Source organism: Amphiura filiformis, chromosome 17 (genome assembly GCF_039555335.1).
Source record: "Amphiura filiformis chromosome 17, Afil_fr2py, whole genome shotgun sequence".
Lineage (NCBI taxonomy): Eukaryota > Metazoa > Echinodermata > Ophiuroidea > Amphilepidida > Amphiuridae > Amphiura > Amphiura filiformis.
In genome coordinates, this window is record NC_092644.1 from 61,373,995 (window position 1) to 61,395,593 (window position 21,599).

At 36.5% G+C, this 21,599-nt stretch overlaps 2 protein-coding genes across 2 annotated transcripts; one reads left to right on the plus strand and one right to left on the minus strand.

The window, feature by feature from the left end:
- Positions 1-3,940: 3,940 nt before the first annotated feature.
- On the minus strand, positions 3,941-8,591 carry LOC140138116 (protein LTO1 homolog). The gene is made up of 4 exons (XM_072160017.1): positions 8,183-8,591; positions 7,115-7,294; positions 5,659-5,773; positions 3,941-4,076 (listed from the first exon to the last, which is right to left on the minus strand). The coding sequence occupies exons 1-4, from the start codon at positions 8,452-8,454 to the stop codon at positions 4,008-4,010; spliced, it is 636 nt and encodes a 211-aa protein (XP_072016118.1). The 5' UTR covers positions 8,455-8,591; the 3' UTR covers positions 3,941-4,007.
- A 113-nt stretch (positions 8,592-8,704) lies between these two features.
- On the plus strand, positions 8,705-20,986 carry LOC140138117 (di-N-acetylchitobiase-like). Its single transcript, XM_072160018.1, has 7 exons — positions 8,705-8,948; positions 10,664-10,802; positions 12,030-12,232; positions 15,734-15,926; positions 16,154-16,248; positions 19,890-20,045; positions 20,303-20,986. The coding sequence occupies exons 1-7, from the start codon at positions 8,757-8,759 to the stop codon at positions 20,483-20,485; spliced, it is 1,161 nt and encodes a 386-aa protein (XP_072016119.1). The 5' UTR covers positions 8,705-8,756; the 3' UTR covers positions 20,486-20,986.
- Positions 20,987-21,599: the final 613 nt, after the last annotated feature.

Consider the following 21,599-nt stretch of genomic DNA (forward strand, 5'->3'; position numbering starts at 1 on the left):
AGCATAGTTTCAATTGAATCACTGTTTTACCAATTTGTTTAGATTTGTATGGTACTATTCTGGTTTGACTATGCCCATTGATTTTAAGAGCAAGGATGGCAATTTCTATACTTGGAAGATTTAAGCATCGCTTGGTTATGTCTGTCAACATCTTTATCGCTCCAGGTTACTACCCATCAATATGCGAACCATTCTTCATAAGATTTATACAGGCAAATAGGATGTCATTCTAGCATATTTACAATGTTACATGTTTGAACATGTAGTTGAGGCACTTTGCGCCCCTGAATAAATGAACCCCCTTCATAAGTAAGATTACATGCAAATAGGATGTCATTCTAGCATATTTACAATGTTACATGTTTGAACATGTAGTTAAGGCACTTTGAGCCAATGAATAAGTGAACCCCCTTCATAAGTAAGATTACAAGCAAATAAGATGTCTTTCTAGCATATTTATAACTTTCCATGTTTGAACATGTAGTTGAGGCACTTTGCTCCCCTGAATAAATGAACCCCCTTCATAAGTAAGATTACATGCAAATAGGATGTCTTTCTAGCATATTTACAACTTTACATGTTTGTACATGTAGTTAAGGCACTTTGAGCCAATGAATAAGTGAACCCCCTTCATAAGTAAGATTACAGGCAAATAAGATGTCTTTCTAGCATATTTACAGTTTTACATGTTTGAACATGTAGTTGAGGCACTTTGAGCCCCTCAATAGGTGAACCACCCTTCATAAGAAAGATTACAGGCAAATAAGATGTCTTTATAGCATATCTACAGTTTTACATGTTTGTACATGTAGTTGAGGCACTTTGAGCCCCTCAATAGGTGAACCACCCTTCATAAGTAAGATTACAGGCAAATAAGATGTCTTTCTAGCATATTTACAGTTTTACATGTTTGAACATGTAGTTGAGGCACTTTGAGCCCCTCAATAGGTGAACCACCCTTCATAAGAAAGATTACAGGCAAATAAGATGTCTTTATAGCATATCTACAGTTTTACATGTTTGTACATGTAGTTGAGGCACTTTGAGCCCCTCAATAGGTGAACCACCCTTCATAAGTAAGATTACAGGCAAATAAGATGTCTTTCTAGCATATTTACAGTTTTACATGTTTGTACATGTAGTTGAGGCACTTTGAGCCCCTCAATAGGTGAACCACCCTTCATAAGTAAGATTACAGGCAAATAAGATGTCTTTTTAGCATATCTACAGTTTTACATGTTTGTACATGTAGTTGAGGCACTTTGAGCCCCTCAATAGGTGAACCACCCTTCATAAGTAAGATTACAGGCAAATAAGATGTCTTTATAGCATATCTACAGTTTTACATGTTTGTACATGTAGTTGAGGCACTTTGAGCCCCTCAATAGGTGAACCACCCTTCATAAGTAAGATTACAAGCAAATAAGATGTCTTTATAGCATATCTACAGTTTTACATGTTTGAACATGTAGTTGAGGCACTTTGAGCCCCTCAATAGGTGAACCACCCTTCATAAGTAAGATTACAGGCAAATAAGATGTCTTTATAGCATATCTACAGTTTTACATGTTTGTACATGTAGTTGAGGCACTTTGAGCCCCTCAATAGGTGAACCACCCTTCATAAGTAAGATTACAGGCAAATAAGATGTCTTTATAGCATATCTACAGTTTTACATGTTTGAACATGTAGTTGAGGCACTTTGAGCCCCTCAATAAGTGAACCCCTTTCATAAGTAAGATTACAAGCAAATAAGATGTCTTTCTAGCATATCTACCATTTTACATGTAGTTGAGGCACTTTGAGCCCTTCAAAAAGTGAACCACCCTTCATAAGTAAATTACAGGCAAATTAGATAGTCTTTATAGCATATTTACAATTTTACATGTACCGTAACCACTCGGGTATAAGCCCACCCCCCTAGATGGCAGATTTCACTTCAAAAAATAACCGGGGAGGGGCTAGTATGCCCAATGTACCAGTAAATAATTTCTATCATCTATGTCAATTTCTTAAAATTCTAAGCGTGGAATGTTTATTATCAACTGATATAACTGAGAGAAAAGCATTGATTGGATTTAAGAACTTAGCCACAATTTAGTACTGGGCTTATAGCCGAGTGCACCCTTGTTCCCAGAATGTTTTGAAAAATAGGGGGTGGGCTTATACCTGAAGGTGGGCTTATACCCGGGTGGTTACGGTAATTGAGGCACTTTGAGCCCCTCAAAAAGTGAACCACCCTTCATAAGTAAATTACAGGCAAATTAGATTTCTAGCATATTTACAACTTTACATGTCATTTAAGGCAATTGGGCTATTCCATTTAAAATCCACACTACCCTTGTGGAAGATTGTGGAAATATCTTCCACAGAGAGAGTAGGAATTTCAAATGGAATGAACACATTACGTAACTCCATTTGAAACTCACTCTCCCTCTGTAGAAGATTCGGGTTGAATCTTTGTCAGAAGGTGTATGAAATATTCAAATGGAGCTGCCTAATGTGTTCATTCCATTTGAAATTCACACTTCCCCTGTGGAAGATTCCACAGGGGTAGTGTGATAGTAAAATAAGTGTTGGTACACTCAATATGTGACATGATCTGGTCCATGGGGGCCAAAGACGGCAAATTTGAAACTGAAATAAAGGTAAAAATATGGAGTAAAAAAACAATAAAATACATAAGAAAATAGACGTCAAAAAACTTCATAACTTTAGAACCAAGTATGCTAGACCTGGTGTTTTCAGTAAATGTATAAATTGTATGTATAATGTAATAATTACAGTAACTCAATTTTCAAAAATGCCTCCTTTGGCCCCCATGGACAGGATCGTGTCACATATGTCCCTTAGTACCTTTTTAGGCACTTTATAAGTGAAATCATTTTAATAAATGGTATTGCAAATGAAATGCATTCCCTGCATAATTCACTGAAACAGTTGTAGTTGTTTATGCAAGTAGTAATTCTTTTAAATCCACATGCAGCTAACTTCTTCCAGGATCAATATTGACTCGCACATTGTACACTGGAACATCTACAGCAATTATTGGTTGCAATCATCTCCTGTTTGTAAATGCCTACAACCACAATGCAATAATATTAGTGAAGGCTGCCATTTGAAAGGAAGCAAGGAAGGCCAAATTCCAACCAACATTGCTGCATTCCTCTACCTGAAAATGAAAGGATAAATACAATTGAGATTTAGTACAAAAGAAATGGGAGAATATGATGATGGGAAGCCTTCATGTCCTGCTTAGGCCAAAACAAATTGTTTGATTGTCCTCGTTCGACTGAATGCCCTCATTTGACTGACCCTAATTTGGAAAATCTGGAAATAAATTTCTACTGTACAAAATTAAAGAAAGTATACAGATGCTTTGGAATTTTAGAAATTGCAGAAAAGGTTTGTTTTCCTTTTAAAAATGTTTGACATCCTGATTAAATGTTTTAAAACATAAATGAAGCGATACAGTAAAGAAATATATTTTTTTTTTTTTTTTTCAAAAATGTTGGGGCAGCGCCCCGATGGGGGAGGGGGCAGAATGGAACGGCTGTGTAACTATTTGAGTTCCAAAACAATTCAACAATTGTTGATAACAAAGACTGGACCCTTTTAAAACATTTGAAATTATGAAAAAAAAGTGGACACAGCATTCAAAAAGTGTACATTTACATTGTACTGTCAGTATGTTTTACCATAGGATACATGTATGTCAAAATAAAGACAGTTCGGTGATTACGGTGTCTACTTTTAAAATGTTGTGTTCACTTTTCTTTCATTTTGTTTCTTTTCAAAACTAATTGTTAAAAAAAAAAGGTGTAATTTTCTGGTTTTGTCAAAAATCAAACCTTGAAATCTGCTAAATATGACAAAGTAGCATATCTGTATTGAAAGCCTAGAAATTTATAAATAATACTAACCTAAGCTGGTATTAATAATCATCAAATGATGGCAGATCTTTGTCTCAGGAACTTTCTTGACCTCTTTGTTGGTCAGGTTAAAGGTCAAAAGGACATTGCTGGTTTGGTGTTTCCATCACTGGCATCAATTGTTACATTCAGTAGAGATGCTACCTGGGATTAAATGGAACAAATAACCACTCATCAATTTATCATCACATATTGATGAAATCAACACTGGCAGAAATTATACATCATCGGTTTAGGCCAAAAAAAAAAAAAAGGTTTGTCTCACGAACATTTGCCAAAAAAGCTAAGTGCTATGCTTTTTTTTTTTTTTTTTTTGGTTTAGAAGCTATGCTAATGCGTTTTTTGTTTTGTATTTGTTTTTTTTTAGCCTGAGACAAATGAAAATCACAAGACAGGTATTGGAAAACTACAAGTGGTCTTACAATGAAAGAGAAGCAACAAATTTACAATGTTAATATTCTGTAACTGTATTTTATTTGCCTTCCTAGAGCTGATCACTATTAAAAATCAGTGCAAAATACAAAGTTACGATGCCGAAAATACGGGTTACAGCTTCGCCCGACACCAACTCATTTTTAGGGCATTCAGAGTAACCGAATCGGCGCACCGATGCAGTGCCCAATTCCTCAGCACAGTCCCCCCTGTTTTAACTATATGAATACGAACAATCATGTTGAAATAAACGGTAAAAAATTCGTTAAAAAACAGCTACAAAAAATACAAAAATTTATGAAAACAACATGGCTTCACTCGATCGCAGGGTTCTCCGTAGGTTAAGTCCTTTTATATTGCATCCACTTTGCTTCGTCGGCTTTACGCTCCGTGCCGTTGCAAGGATGGCGTGAAACTAGCGAGACTGAGGCTACGGTGTGGGTTACGGGCTATCTGCAACACTAATGGCATACGCGCTGCCTGACATTTTCGATGGTTTTCTGACATTGAGGAATTCATTTTTACTACGTTGGTCGAACTATCGGGAACCGGAAAAATCGGGGAAAAAAAAAAAAAAAACCTTTAAAAAGGCGGTCAGCGCGTAGAAAAACGCGCTGTATCGCTTTCACATACTTATGCGCGCGGGTTCGTGAGACAAACCTTTTTTTTTTTTGGCCTTATTTGTTAGCTGATTAAAGGTGTGTGGGTTGGATTCTAGAAATAACAAATGTACATCCCAGTAGCCCATAGAAATACATGATGACTTCTGGGGTGGTGTACCACCAAACTACTATATTTTTGTTCATACCACTGAAGCGAAACATATTTCAGGCCTAAAATTTCAGTTATGAAACAAATATGAACTTTCACCTGATACCAAAATCGTGCATTTTAATGAAGTGGGGATAAGGCTGTCAATTGAGCTTTTCGGTAAATCCCATAAGACTTTGTGAGTACACCTGAGTACTTGTCATTTTACGTCACGGCAACTTGCAATGCGCATTTAACGATGTTCGATAAACGATGTGCGCATTGGCACAGATCGGCATGACGTAAAATGACAAGTTCTCAAGTGTACTCACAAAGGCTTATGGGATTTATCGAAAAGGTCAATTGGGTCATCCACTTGCATTAAGGTTCAAATTGTAATTCTGAGAGACTTCCCATTTTTCTGATGCTGTGCTTGCAGATATCTTTGTTAAAATCATACAAACATGTACTGCACCCAAACCAAATTTCAGTGAGCATTTACTGCTATTATTGTATGAATCAACAATCAACATTTTGTACTGACCTGTTTGAATTTAGCTCTTATCTTTTTCAAATCTTCCCAGAATCCTTCATGACTTGGGCTGTCCAAAGGAAACTCTTGGATCATAACATTTAGCAGCTCCAATGCTTTCTTCACTCTGTATTCAAAAATGACATGTACATAGGTCTTGAAATATGCCAAGGTAACATTTAGGGCTATCCCAGATGAAATCCATAAAACCCCTATGGAAGACATGACATTAATCTTCCACACATTGATTTCAAATGGGGTTACCTGAATTCTACAATGTACATTACATACACCCTGTGTGGAAGATTAAAGTCATGTCTTTAATTGAGAGTGTACATGTATTTCAACTGGAATAGCCCATTTGCAGGCCCTCTGGGTCTTTCTTATGAAGTTGTTGAGCATGTGAGTACAAAAAGATGAGGCCCTCAAAAATATTCAGGGGCTCTTTCATAATTCAAGGGCATTTGGCCAAGGGCCCACCTTACTTCATAGTTGGTAACCCACGCTTTAGAAAGGGTGGGTTTGAAGGGTCCACAAAATGCCTAAAAGGGTGGGTTTGAAAAATTTCTGGTTAAAATGTGTGTCCAAATATAAAGCGTGGTCACTGATAAAAAAGGTGGGTTTAGAAGTTGACAATTGCAATCTCAAAGCTTACTCTAATTTCTGATTGAATGACACAAAATGAAACACAAAAAATATTGAAATTCCATTCTGTTTGGTCATAAAACTTCAACATGTAATTCTCCTGGACCACCATAACCACTTATCTATGATCAGTAACCGCGCTTAGAAAGGGTGGGTTTCGGAGTTTTGGTATAAAAGGTATAAAATAAAAAGGGTGGGTTTGAAATAAAAAGGGTGGATTTGTATCACCACTGCCAACTATGCACATTGAAGCTTACATACACATGTAGACATGCAACCTTTTGCCCAATGTGGCATTGTAACTAAGTGTCATGATACATCATGTACCGTACATCACATATCATTGTTACACAACCATGCGCTGTGTGTCAATACATGTTTCACAAAATATTAATTAAAATCTGTGATTTGCTTCTTCCTTTTGGGCTCTATTGATCAGTCCAAATTAATCTGAAACACTCATCGGTGAAATCATGTTTTTTGATGGTACAATCGCATGTTTCAGCCCCCTCCCCCCATTTCAAAAACTTGGTTACACCACTAGTAAGTTACCAAGCCTTGTATCATTGCATAACACACAGCACAGTTCATTTTTATATGTGGATTGTGTAATATTTCATTCAATTCGGCAAATTTGCCTGAGTTTGCCTCATGTTCAGAAAAAAATACAGGATGAACGAAGATAGAAAAATTATGAAAAAGATAATTAATTGCAAAAAATGAAAAAAACCTTTTTTCCCTACATTTTACATGCCATCATAATACTATAGAAACGTCTACTGAGTAACAGCCAGTACAACTACTAGCCTAGATTTTTGTATACCTTGGTCTTGGTTTATCCTGTTGTTTTTCTAAAAGACTTTTCCACATTGTAGCAAATCCTGAGTAAAACCCAATTTCTGCCCCGACCTCACGACCTTTGATATGTCCTGTCTGCCGGCCCTGTTCAAATCCAGATCTCTCTCCCAGAATGAAACCTTTCTTGAAGCCAAAGTCTTGAAATCTGAAAGTAAAAAGGGAAAGAATAATTATGTCCAAACTAATTTAATCTCGAAAAGTGACTTTTAAATGAGAGCTGTATATATGGCCCTCGAAACTCAATGCCGAGTTTATCATCCCCGCCCTTGTTATGTTAGCAAAATCTGAAAATAATTGAATTATTGTTCAAATTGCAACTAAACCAGCAAGAAAATGTGTTCTGCAAAATTGTAAAACCACTTTTTTTAGTATTTGAAGCCTTCAAAATCTATAGAAAGCCTTTATTCATCCAGTAGTTCAAAACATTATTTGACGGCAACGCTTACTCGAGAACTCTTGCTTTGAATTTGCACATGATAGTTACGTATTCGATGCTAGAGTGCATTGCTATCGTTTTTCCGTCGGACAGTGGTGCTGGTGCAATTTCTTGAACCGCAGGTTGTTTATTCTTTTAATGTTGAAATTTGGATGAAAGTTATTTGGATGAGTTTGCTGAAGTGTAATTTTAGCAACATTTTTGATGTGATCGCCTGTCATGATCGGCTGTGTTTACTTCTGAACTTCCATTGCTTTACACGGTATCATGCTTCAGTGATCCGACTAGATTTTGAATGCAATGGTCTCTAGCCTAGAATGTGAAGCTATCGGTGAGCAAATTCTTGGCTAGACTTCTCGAGCAACTTCGGAGCAAGGAGACGCCCTAGTAATACAAGGGGGAGGTTGCCCCTGTTCACACCTTTTTGTATTGTGGTGGTATGACAAAATCAAATGTATAAGTTGCAAGGGCCTGCTAGAAATAGAACAGAAGAAGTAGAAGTTATTATTAGGATTAAGAAGAAATCAAAGCAACTTCAAAATTTCATGATTAAACCAATCTAGTGAATCTACATGTATGAATCTTACAGCGACTTACTCTTCTTCTGCCATAACTATTGCATCTAAAAAGTCATCGTCATCACCAACTCCAGTATTTGCAGCTTCTTTACTTTCACCTAATGAAATTTCGTCACCTCTGGTCTGTTCTGTAATTTGTATTCGACTGGTCGACGAGGGATTGCCAATCTTTTCTGCATCGCAACATTTTTCAGAAACGTTGGGGTGCCGAATTCCGCAGTCATTATTAGTATTACACTGACATTCTGTACACTTTTTGTCTTTGCATTTTGCCTCTTTTTGTGTTTCCATGATATTCCCTGAGAAGTTCTATAAGTTGCCAAACGCACTGATAATATGTTAAGTTGATATTTATTTGACAATTTTGAACAAAACATCGAGATATTAGCAACAATTTGAGTACGATTTTGTACGGAACAAACCCGGAAACGAAGTGGCGACAGCTCGTATGTTCCAACACGAGAGCTCGTGTGCATCACGTGGGTTCAGTATTTGTAAACAAAACTTGATAAAAACAAATTTCAGGACAAAGACCTTTAAATTATTGGAATTGGGACCCGGTCCTGCTACTGTGTTTTTGAATAACTAACAACATGACATCCAAACTTGCGTTTTTGTTATTTTGTGGCTCTGTGGCAGTCACAAACTGTACAATCTCTGAGTCTGATGATAATTTGCATGACTTTGTAAGCTTAACTTCAACTAAAACTCAAAACAACACATCATCTTGTCCGTGTTCGAATGTCAGTTGGTGCAACACAATAACAACACCGCCAAGAAAAGAGGTAAGCATATCCCTGTGAATGAATTGAAATGTATCTACTTTAATAGTTTGGTACTATCGGTATCGGGTACCTGCACGCCGCAGTATACGGGCCTGTCGGGGAATCGTGGCAATCGTTTATATTAAAGCCTTAATGTACGATCTTTTTTCAGAATTTACCTTTATTTTTTTCAAACCCGATTTTTTGGCATATTTGTATGTATGTTCTAACTTAAAGGAGTATTTCGTGATCCTAGCATCCTCAATTTATGTCATTTTTCATTAGATATCCACGAAAAAATCCTATTCCTAAAATTTCAGTTGATTCCGATTTTGCGTTCGCGAGTTATGCATGATTATGTGTATTACACTGCTCCATAGACAATGCATTGTAATTTCGTTCTGGTGCACCAGAACGAAATTCAAATTTCACGATATCTTTGCTAAACAAATTAATCTGCAAGAAATATTTTGTACATAAACATTATGTAGCCAGAGGTTTCCAGTGATATAAAAATCTCAACTTTTTTAGAAAAGTCGGGGATGAGGCTGTGGATCACAAAATGCCCCTTTAAATCTATGAGCAAACTGTCAAATTTGCCCTATTTGTAGTAAAACGGGATGATTTTCTGTTGGTCCGACATAAAATCATAATTTTTTAGATTATGATTTTATGTCGGCCACGATCGCAAACCGTAGTCTCCTACAAAACTAGTTTGGTTACGCTCCCGGGCCACATGTGGAGGGAGCGTAACCAAATTGGCCGGGTAGGAGACTAACTCTGAGGCCGCACTCGCTGTCCTAATCCAAATAGTGCGAGATGTTTCGAGTGATAGAGGTGAAGTTTATGATGTTGTTTCTTTGCAAATTCCCAATGTTTTTTGCGTCCAAATGTATTGGGAACTTTCATAATGATTGCATATTATCATTTTGGAAGAAAAAAAAAAAAATCTAAAAATTTAAAAAGATCGTACATTAAGGCTTTAAGTTTACCAGTCAATTACTAGTGATCATGTGGTACATCAATAGTGTAGCCAGCAGGGTGGGGTGGGGCAGAGTGCCCGCCTGAAAAAATATGAACGAGAAAGTGCCCACCTGACGAAAAATGAAAGAAAATTGGGAAGGAAAAGAAAAGGGGCAAGAAGTGCCTGTTTGCACCAAAGTTTACACCGATCATGGGCCACAATAACGTAAAATACCAAATTTTTGAGGACAATGCAGTATGCGCGGATTGCGCGCACATTGTCCAAATAAATTCATTTTTTGGAAGCTCGAAGACTTTTACTTGTACAGTCCCTTTAAAAAACCTCTATATAGGGCCTATCTCGCAGATAATTCCAGGTCAAAACGATGCAACGGACAATTTTTCATCTTTGTCCCAAAAATTTATATCTGAACATAAACCCCCACCACAAAACCTGGTTATGCCCCTTGGTACCACGGTTGTTGCTGCTTTTACTTTCTAATGGTCCCTGAAAAGGGGCTGTAGTTGAAAAAAGACATTTAAGGAAAATAAATATTTTTAAAAACACAGAGATGAAAATGTTCTTTAAGTAATACAATCACTGTCATGATTGCAGCATTAAAATCAGACAATTAACACGTGCCTGATATGGGTTACGTTGTTTAATGTGGCCTGGGCAACATACTCAGAACAATACAGAAGAAGACTACATTGGTCCAGTAATAGGCCTAGTCTACACTATCAAAATAAATTATGTATCATTATTTATTTAGGTTTTTGCATTTAGTGTTGGTGGACCAGATTGGAAGAAGTATGACTGGTCAAGAGTTACTACTATTGCTACCTTTGGCCAATATAATGCTGAACTTATGTGTTATGCACACTCACAAGGAGTCAGAGTTGTAATTACAGGTAAGCATTGGGCTATTCCATTTAAAATCCACACTACCCCTGTGGAAGATTTAGCTAAAGTCTTCCACAGAGGGAGTTTATGTTTTGAATAGAATATACAATTGGTAACTTCCATTTGAAATACCTACTCCAGTTGTGGAAGATATAGGTAAAGCCATAAGTTTCAAAATAATTAACTTTGACCAATTACAGTTGAAAAACATACTCCCCCTATGTAAGATATTTCCAAAATCTTCCACAGGGGTAGTGTGGATTTCAACTGGAATAGCCTATTTGACTGGAATAAAGTTACTGTATTGCCATGTTTGGTCAATATAATGCATATATTATATGTGAGTTACAGGTAACCCAGCAAACACAAAATGTTTTACAGAAAGCATTTTAATGTCAGGTTATATAAAGGGTATAAAACGATTTTAATAACATTCAGAAAACATTCTTGAAAACTTCATACAAAACATAATATAAGTAAGTGTTGACAAAATATTTTGAAAAACATTTGGCCAAAAAATATTTTGCAATAACATTTTGACAAGACAACATCTTAAACATGTTGCTGTAGTGTTTTTTCACATAAACACGTTCAAATTGTTTTCATGACCTTTATTAACCTGGCAAAAACCAAAATGCATTTTTTTTTATGATTTAAAATTGAATATTCATACGTAGTGGTATATTAAATACTAAATTAGAAGAATTTTAAAACTTCAACACTACTTAAAATTGACCGCCACGGTGCGCTTTCTCAGTATCAACTGCGTCCTCAGCTGGATGTTTTGGCTCTGATGATTTATCATTAGGGCTTGACAATCTTGGATGATTTTTATGTTTGCTTGGTAATTCGGTGTGCATAGGACTTAAGGTTATTACATCATGGCATCACATTGGATCCATGCATGCGCAGTGGTTATTATTGTGGTATTTTGTTGTGTAAACTGGTGTTAGGGTTAATGATATCTATTTTCAAGTATCTGTAAGAAAATTTCAGATATTTTGAACTTTGCGGTGATTGCGCTTTCGTATACAATCATGCACAGTCTTGTGATCATCTTCAACTGTGATGAAACAGTGCAGTGTTTTTCTTCAAATCTGTCAAATATGTATCATGAATTATGAATAATTTGAATTGTTTAGGTAATAAAGTTAACACCAATGCACCAGACTCTAAAGTAGACGAAAACATCACCTGTTATGCAAAAGGTAATTATTTTTTTCACAAATTTACAGGTGATTGCAACATCACACTACTTTTTGACAAGGTGGCTCAAAAGAAATGGATAATGGACCATGTGAAACAGGCAATTGACCAACACATGGATGGCATCAACCTTGACATAGAATTCCCCCTTAGTAAGTCATTAGCACCGCTATTGACAGAGCTTGTTCGAGAGACCACAAAAGCATTCCACGATTCAATCCCAAACTCACAGGTATGAAAATGATCTTTTTTCTTTCATTTAAAAGCAAGCTATCCATTTTAATTACTATTTTCACCCTTAAATGGAGATCCATTACTAGTCGATGCAGTAGTGTACTATCAGCAGTAGAAAATTTATGAAATAATGTGCTATCAGCTGTAGATAGTTGATGAAGTAGTGTGCTATCAGCAGTAGACAGTTGATGAAGTAGTATGCTATCAGCAGTATAACTGATGAAATAATGCGCTATCAGCAGTAGATAGTTGATGAAGTAGTGTGCTATCAGCAGTAGATAGATGATGAAGTAGTATGCTATCAGCAGTAAATAGTTGATGAAGTAGTGTGTTATCAGCAGTAGATAGATGATGAAGTAGTATGCTATCAGCAGTGAATTGTTGAAGTAGTGTGCTATCAGCAGTAGATAGTTGACGAAGTAGTGTGCAATCAGCAGTAGATAGTTGACGAAGTAGTGTGCTATCAGCAGTAGATAGTTGATGAAGTAATGTGCTATCAGCAGTAGATAGTTGATGAAGTAGTATGCTTCCAGCAGTATATAGTTGAAGTAGTGTGCTATCAGTAGTAGATAGTTGATGAAGTAATATGCTATCAGTAGTAAATAGTTGCTGTAGTAGTGTGCTATCAGCAGTAGATATTTGATGAAGTAGTGTGTTATCAGCAGTAGATATTTGATGAAGTAGTGTGTTATCAGCAGTAGATAGTTGATGAAGTAGTATGCTATCAGCAGTAGATAGTTGATGAAGTAGTATGCTATCAGCAGTAGATAGTTGATGAAGTAGTGTGCTATCAGCAGTAGATAGTTGATGAAGTAGTGTGCTATCAGCAGTAGATAGTTGATGAAGTAGTATGCTATCAGCAGTAGATAGTTGATGAAGTAGTGTGTTATCAGCAGTAGATAGTTGATGAAGAAGTATGCTTCCAGCAGTAGATAGTTGATGAAGTAGTGTGCTATCAGCAGTAGATAGTTGATGAAGTAGTATGCTATCAGCAGTAAATAGTTGAAGTAGTGTGCTATCAGCAGTAGATAGTTGACGAAGTAGTGTGCTATCAGCAGTAGATAGTTGATGAAGTAATGTGCTATCAGCAGTAGATAGTTGATGAAGTAGTATGCTTCCAGCAGTAGATAGTTGAAGTAGTGTGCTATCAGTAGTAGATAGTTGATGAAGTAATATGCTATCAGTAGTAAATAGTTGCTGAAGTAGTGTGCTATCAGCAGTAGATAGTCGATGAAGTAGTGTGTTATCAGCAGTAGATATTTGATGAAGTAGCATGTTATCAGCAGTAGATAGTTGATGAAGTAGTATGCTATCAGCAGTAGATACTTGATGAAGTAGTGTGCTATCAGCAGTAGATAGTTGATGAAGTAGTGTGCTATCAGCAGTAGATAGTTGATGAAGTAGTATGCTATCAGCAGTAGAAAGTTGATGAAGTAGTGTGTTATCAGCAGTAGATAGTTGATGAAGTAGTATGCTTCCAGCAGTAGATAGTTGATGAAGTAGTGTGCTATCAGCAGTAGATAGTTGATGAAGTAGTGTGCTATCAGCAGTAGATACTTGATGAAGTAGTGTGCTATCAGAAATAGATAGTTGAAGTAGTGTGCTATCAGCAATAGATAGTTGACGAAGTAGTGTGTTATCCGCAGTAGATATAGTTGATGAAGTAGTGTGCTATGAGTAATAGATAGTTGATGAAGTAGTGTGCTATCAGAAATAGATAGTTGAAGTAGTGTGCTATCAGCAATAGATAGTTGATAAAGTAGTGTGTTATCAGCAGTAGATAGTTGATGAAGTAGTCTGCTTTCAGCAGTAGATAGTTGAAGTAGTGTGCTATCAGTAGTAGATAGTTGATGAAGTTGTATGCTATCAGCAGTAGATAGTTGAAGAAGTGTGGTATCAGCAGCAGATGGTTGATGATGAAGTGTTGTATTAGCAGCAGATAGTTGATGAAGTAGTGTGTTATCCGCAGTAGATAGTTGATGAAGTAGTGTGCTACCAGCAGTAGATACTTGATGAAGTAGCTTGCTATCAGCAGTAGATAGATGATGAAGTAGTGTGCTATCAGTAATAGATAGTTGATGAAGTAGTGTGCTATCAGTAATAGATAGTTGATGAAGTAGTGTGCTATCAGTAATAGATAGTTGATGAAGTAGTGTGCTATCAGTAATAGATAGTTGACGAAGTAGTGTGCTATCAGCAGTAGATATAGTTGATGAAGTAGTGTGCTATCAGTAATAGATAGTTGATGAAGTAGTGTGCTATCAGTAATAGATAGTTGATGAAGTAGTGTGTTATCAGCAGTAGATAGTTGACGAAGTAGTGTGCTATCAGTAATAGATAGTTGAATAGATAGTTGATGAAGTAGTGTGCTACCAGCAGTAGATAATTGATGAAGTAGCTTGCTATCAGCAGTAGATAGATGATGAAGTAGTGTGCTATCAGTAATAGATAGTTGATGAAGTAGTGTGCTATCAGTAATAGATAGTTGATGAAGTAGTGTGCTATCAGTAATAGATAGTCGATGAAGTAGTGTGCTATCAGCAGTAGATATAGTTGATGAAGTAGTGTGCTATCAGTAATAGATAGTTGATGAAGTAGTGTGCTATCAGTAATAGATAGTTGATGAAGTAGTGTGTTATCAGCAGTAGATAGTTGACGATAAGTAGTGTGCTATCAGTAATAGATAGTTGAATAGATAGTTGATGAAGTAGTGTGCTATCAGCAGTAGATAGTTGATGAAGTAGTGTGCTATCAGCAGTAGATAGTTGATGAAGTAGTGTGTTATCAGCAGTAGATAGTTGATGAAGTAGTGTGCTACCAGCAGTAGATAGTTGATGAAGTAGTAGGCTTCCAGCAGTAGATAGTTGATGAAGTAGTATGCTTCCAGCAGTAGATAGTTGATGAAGTAGTGTGTTATCAGCAGTAGATAGTTGATGAAGTAGTGTGCTACCAGCAGTAGATAGTTGATGAAGTAGTATGCTTCCAGCAGTAGATAGTTGATAAATGTAGAAAAAAATAAATGTAGACATTTATATAGCGCTTTATGCCGTAAACAGCCTCTAAGCGCTTTACATTTATTCCGCCGTCATTAGAATATGTCGGAACCACGTTTGCAGCCTACAAGTGGCGCAGGGTCCATCAGTACAACGACTGTGACTACCCTAACAGCTTCCCATTGCACCTGGGTGGGGTGAGGCAAGCGAGGCAAAGCGCCTTGCCCAAGGGCGCAACACGGTGGTGGGACGGGGAATCGAACCCACACGCCGAGCAAGCTCTCAGATTATGAGTCCAAGGTCGTAACCACTGAGCCACCGTGCCCTCACACAGTTGATGAAGTAGTATGCTTCCAGCAGTAGATAGTTGATGAAGTAGTGTGCTATCAGCAGTAGATAGTTGATAAAGTAGTGTGCTTCCAAAATGTGTATATATTCATGGGCACGTACAATGTGCAGTGCTTTATTATTATTATTATTATTATTTTTATATTTCCTTATTATAGGTTACATATGATGTAGCATGGTCATCCAGGTGTGTTGAGAAATGCTGTGAATGCCCTGGTGGAAGGTGCTATGAGTACAAAGAAATTGCAGAGGCAACAGACTTTGTGTTTATTATGTCATATGATGAACAGAGCCACATGTGTGGGGATTGCATTGCTAAAGCAAATGCTCCTTATGAAAAGACGGTAAAAGGTGAGTCATTGGGCTGTTCCATTTAAAATCCACACTACCCCTGTGGAAGATTTTGGAAATATCTGCCACAGGGGGAGTATGAATTTCAAATGGAATTAGCACATTAGGTAGCTCCATAATGGGATTCAGTTGCATCAATATTAATCTGATATTGTTACCTGCAAGTATTGAATAGGTTCATATTTTGTTTAATGATGGCATCTACCAATCTCTTTTCTATCTTCCAGGTATTCAATTGTTTTTAGATCTTGGTATTGATCCTGATAAACTTGTACTTGGAGTTCCATGGTATGGCTACGACTACCCCTGTCTCAGTCTTAAGGTGGGTGTTTATCAGGAAAACTTTAACTTGCAAAACTTTTGCCATTTAATTTAGGCAAAAATGTCATATTTTAAACTTGACTCTCTGCATTTAAAAGGGCATTTCGTGATCCACAGCCTCATCCCCCACTTTTCTCAAAAAAGTTGAGATTTTTATATCACTGGAATACTCTGGCTACATAATGTTTATGTACAAAATATTTCTTGCAGATTAATTCGTTTAGCAAAGATATCGAGAAATTTGAATTTTGTTCTGGTGCACCAGAACGAAATTACAACGTATTGTCTATGGAGCAGTGTAATACACATAATCATGCATAACTCGCAAACACAAAATCGGAATAAACTGAAATTTTGGGAATATGCTTTTTTCGTGGATATGTACTGAAAAATGTCATAAAAAGAGGATGCTAGGATCACGAAATACTCCTTTAAACTATTAAAAGGTTACTTTCCTTTCTAATTTTGTGTGTGTGTGACCATTCCACATGTAAGCAGTTGATTGCAGCCAGATAACATATGTGACCAGCTCCAACAAATCCCGGAACAAGTCGCCAGACATGTTTTTGAGTTATAGGCCTTTCATCATCATCATCATCAGTCGGCTGCGGAGCAGGAGACTACAAGCTTTCTCCAACTGTTGCGATCTAGGGCAAGCGAGACAATTTTGTTTGGCTGCAGCATCCCTTCAGTATCTCCTAGTAGGTGCTGGACATACTGTAAGTATAGTGTGCGCGGTCGTCCCGGTTTCCTCTTCCCATGTGGTGGGATATAAAGAGCATATTCTTTCGCAGGCTCGCCATCTTCAAGACGCAGTATATGGCCGAGAAATTTGAGTTGATGTAACTTGACTCTGGCAACCAGTGGAGTGGTGTTGGTCAGGTGGTAGATGGTTTCATTTGGAATCCGATCCACACGCTTGATATTTAACATAGGCCTTTAAAGATAGGCCTTTAAAGATAGGCCTTTTGATATAGGCCTTTAAAGATGACATTCATATAAATGGGACTGAGTGGACTTTCAAATCCTTGAAAGTACTTATTAAAAAGAGGTTTATTAATAATTAACAGCTGAACTATGACAATCTTGTGAAAGGCAGGAAACTAATTGGACCATTACACAGAATAGCAAAAATATCAAGGTATCATTTACAAAATTATCCATATGTTGTTGTTGATAAGTATTGATGTTGTTATAAATGTTGGTATCATTTTAAAGCTTATTGTCTAGTGCTTACATTTTTATTCAAATCATAAAATGTCAAAAATGTGATTTTTGTCAGAGTGTGTCACATATGTTATAAAGCTAACCAAGGGGATTACTCAAAGGAAAGCCAGAGAGCGATACTGGATTTGGAGTTATCTAAACATATACTTCTAGTGCCCGTTTCTATTCATCGTTATGTAGTCTTCTCCCGTGCATTATTTTCGCAAACTACTTCGCGTGCAGGTTTATTAAAATCTGCACGCTAAATAATACATTATCTAAAACCCACACGCTAAACAATAGATTTTAGATAATACATTACGTGCACGCTCAAATACTAGAAATACTACTTTCACATTACTATATAACTTATATAACTATGTTCGATATATATACCACCAAAAAAGTACGAATATACATTCTGTGGTGTTAAAATAGTTATAGGGTATGGTATTTTTTTCATGCGTACTTTGTAAATCATAAGTTACAAACTGTTCTATTTTGCAACTATCATTGCCATAAATTATGATTAATGAACTCAAATAAATCAAACATCAAATGAGAATAATCGAGCTTCTATTAATTAAAAAGGGCTAAAAACAGGTGGACCATAATTATACAAGATGACACCATTACAAAATATTCAGCATTTTACAAATGAATTACATGTAGTCCGAATAATCAGACCCAGAACAAAATATTAATTTCTGACATGATCCTGTTCTGGGTCTGAACTGTTTCTATTCGAAATCTTGATGGCAAAGTGGACAAAAGAAGCACATGGTCCTACTTCACAGTTTTTAATCCCCTATTCATGTTGCGTGAATCACTCTATTGTGGACCATCCTTTTGATACTTGAGTATTTGGACAAGCGAAATCGTCCTCCTCGCCGAATAGGAAAGTCAGCGTAATAGTACGGCACTGAATTACATGTAGGCCTAACCTATATCTAAGATAACATAAACACGCCCGGGAAACACACACTAGCGTATAACATCATGTTCATGCTTTATAATACTGAACAAATTGAAAAATTCCACTGTCGTGTGTTTTAACAATATTAGTAGATTTTAAAGTTCAAATTGTAGAACTATAAAGTCCAGTTGATATTGATATACGAGGGGGTATCCAAAAGTTTTTGACAACACCCAGAAGGAAAAGAGCTATATTGATGAAATTTTGTCAGTATAATCACTGGTCCTTATGTACATTATGGTCCAAAAATGGTCTCCTAAGTATGTTTAATTTCTTTACAGGTGGCGCTAGATGGGCAGTAGGCGCATAACCTGCAAAATGGTGAAAATTGAGGCACGCATCGTGATTAAGTTCCTACATTTGGAGGGTTAGGCCTACAATGCTCAGAAAATCTATGATGAAATGAAAGCTATCTACGGTGATGATTGCCCATCATATGGCACTGTTGCTTTTTGAAAAAGGAATTTCCAAACTGGTCACATGTCCCTCACAGAGAGCCAAGAAGTGGACGTCAATCATTTACGGATGATGCGGCCACAGTGAAGAAACTCAAGAAAGTGGAGGATCTTATCATGAAAAGGTTATGCGCCTACTGCCCATCATAGCGCCACCTGTAAAAAAGTAAACATACTTATGAGACCATTTTTGGACCATAATGTACATAAGGATCAGTGATTACACTGCCAAAATTTCATCAATATAGCTCTTTTCCTTCTGGGTGATGTCAAAAACTTTTGGATACCCCCTCGTATATGTTTATTCTCTCATTTCCATTGACCGTGGTACTACATGTAGTGGGACGTCAAAATCGATTGTTTCCAGGTCAACTGCTTCAGTGCTCTCTGTGTTCGGAACCACGATATTAAATGATCACAACATAAAGTCAATTGGTTACAAACCATGTGTGAATAAGTTACTAAAGTATGACGTATGGCTAATCGATACCATTGATAGCTAACTTATACAGTGATTGATTTTCTTGACCAGTTACTAGTAAATGCTACCTGGTCAATGACCTGACAGTGTTTTTAAAATTTAAAATATTTTACCTAATATTCAAACTAATATAATGAATGCAGCAATTAATATTGCCTATTGTTTTAATACACTCAAAGTATATGACGGATAATGTACTCGTGCAAATGCATTCGTCAAGATAATCGCACTTGCCATGGAGTTATTGCATTTAGCTCTCGAAGCCTATCGGCTCTCGAGCTAAATGCAATAACTCCACGGCGCGTGCGATTATCTTGACTAATGCATTGCACTCAGTTCATTATCCTTATCATAGAAAATACATCTCTCCATGGCGTGAAATTGATGCACAGATAATACAGCTTGCACTCGATGGACGTGTATCATGGCTTGCAGTACTATATAATTAATATTCAATTATGCAAAGCTGAATTATTATCACAACACATGTGATCTTTTCCAATTATGTGTGTATTTATTTTCAGAAAGATGTGTGCAGCATAAGAAAAGTTTATGTGTTTTGTAGTGATGCAGCAGGCAAAGAAATAGAATACCAAATGATAAAGGAGATCATGCGCAATAATGCTACATCAGGAAGGATATGGAATGACAGCTACAAGGCACCTTATTTCAATTTTAAAGTAAGTGACGAGGGGCCATGTTAAAGCGTAAAGGCCAGGCTAATATTGGACACATATTGGGGTTTATAGAAAACAGATTTTCAAGAAAAAGGGTAATTTGTCTGCGATTTGTTAGCAAAACGTTTCGAACTACATCATGTATTATAGAGTTACCGGGGGTAGGAAGTATGTAGGTGTACTTATGTGTTTGTTGTATCATAGTTGAAGAAAATGTTGACAATTCTTTAATGTTCATGTTACCTTTTGTACTCATACAGAATGCAACTGGCTATCAGCATCAGATGTGGTATGATGATCCCGAAAGTCTCAACTACAAAATGAAATATGCCAAAGACAAGAAGCTGCATGGAGTGGGTATGTGGCATATGGATTGCCTGGACTACAGCAATAAGACAATGGTCAATGAAATGTGGGGCGCATTTGACACATTTCTAAAATGATCCATGTAGGACTATTCTATAGTGTAAATTTCAAATTGCACTGGTCCAATTCTAGAAACACTTTTTATTATTATGTAACATGAAATTTATAGTCCAACTTACAGGACCTATAATCATGCAAAAGTAAACTGGGCTTGTGTGTGCAATTTTGGCAAGTTGTGTGTGTCCTGCATATAATATGCACTACACTTGTTGTGAGTCACTTGTGTTCTATAGTCTGTATACCTTCCTCGAGTCAGTAATTTAGATATTGTGTTTTTTTGTATCTCTAAATGTAATAATGAGAAGTATACAAAAGTATACATTTTCAGAAAGAAAATGACGCAAGGAATCCAACAAGCATAACAAATTCCTGCAAAAATTAACAGTTTTTGAGAAAATCACAAAATTTGATTTTAGTTTACTAACTCGAGGAAGGTATATGGACTACCTACACTGCTCAGTATCAAATTACTCAGTAATGAGGCATACCTAATTGGAACTGATGATAGTTACTGGTATAAACTTGCTTAAGCCTCCATCCATCAGAACCATCAAGACATATGGAGACTGTGCATTCACACCCACAGCACCCAAGTTATGGAATAAGTTGCCATCAAACATTTGCGCTACAGACTCACTTTCAAAATTTAATTGGTGCTAAAGAAACAACTCTTCGACTTGCCAGACAATTGAGAACTTGTTCTTGATCTTGCCATAATTTATGATTTGATTTGATTTGAGTTTATTAAGCATATCATCGTAAGAGTCAAATAACATATTGCACAGAACATATATACAAAAACATAATTATTATAAAATACAAATTAAAACATAAAATTGACACGATAATATGCCAAGGATATCCCTTAAAGTCAGCGACTTATTTCCAAAGGGTCCTTATAACTAACAATGAAAAAATATATATATTACAACTATTTAAAACATGAAACACCTAAATTACAATATTTAAAACTATATAACCATGTGGTCTAAGAGGATAATTTTAGCATCTTTTTAAACCTTGATTTTATATTGCACAATTTGACATTTTCAGGAAGTTTGTTCCAATCATGGATTGCATTGTAAAAAAGGAAGCAGAATCTGCTGTTTTGATTTTGGAACTTGGAAGTTA

Excerpts from the sequence above, each read along its gene's own strand:
- LOC140138117 (XM_072160018.1), top strand. The coding sequence starts at position 8,757 with ATGACATCCAAACTTGCGTTTTTGTTATTTTGTGGCTCTGTGGCAGTC. Across the intron at positions 12,233-15,733 it reads ATTCAATCCCAAACTCACAG|GTTACATATGATGTAGCATG; the intron begins GTATGAAAATGA and ends TCCTTATTATAG. Across the intron at positions 16,249-19,889 it reads ACCCCTGTCTCAGTCTTAAG|AAAGATGTGTGCAGCATAAG; the intron begins GTGGGTGTTTAT and ends ATTTATTTTCAG.
- LOC140138116 (XM_072160017.1), bottom strand. The coding sequence starts at position 8,454 with ATGGAAACACAAAAAGAGGCAAAATGCAAAGACAAAAAGTGTACAGAA. Across the intron at positions 7,295-8,182 it reads ATAGTTATGGCAGAAGAAGA|ATTTCAAGACTTTGGCTTCA; the intron begins GTAAGTCGCTGT and ends TTTTACTTTCAG. Across the intron at positions 4,077-5,658 it reads TAAGAGCTAAATTCAAACAG|GTAGCATCTCTACTGAATGT; the intron begins GTCAGTACAAAA and ends ATTTAATCCCAG.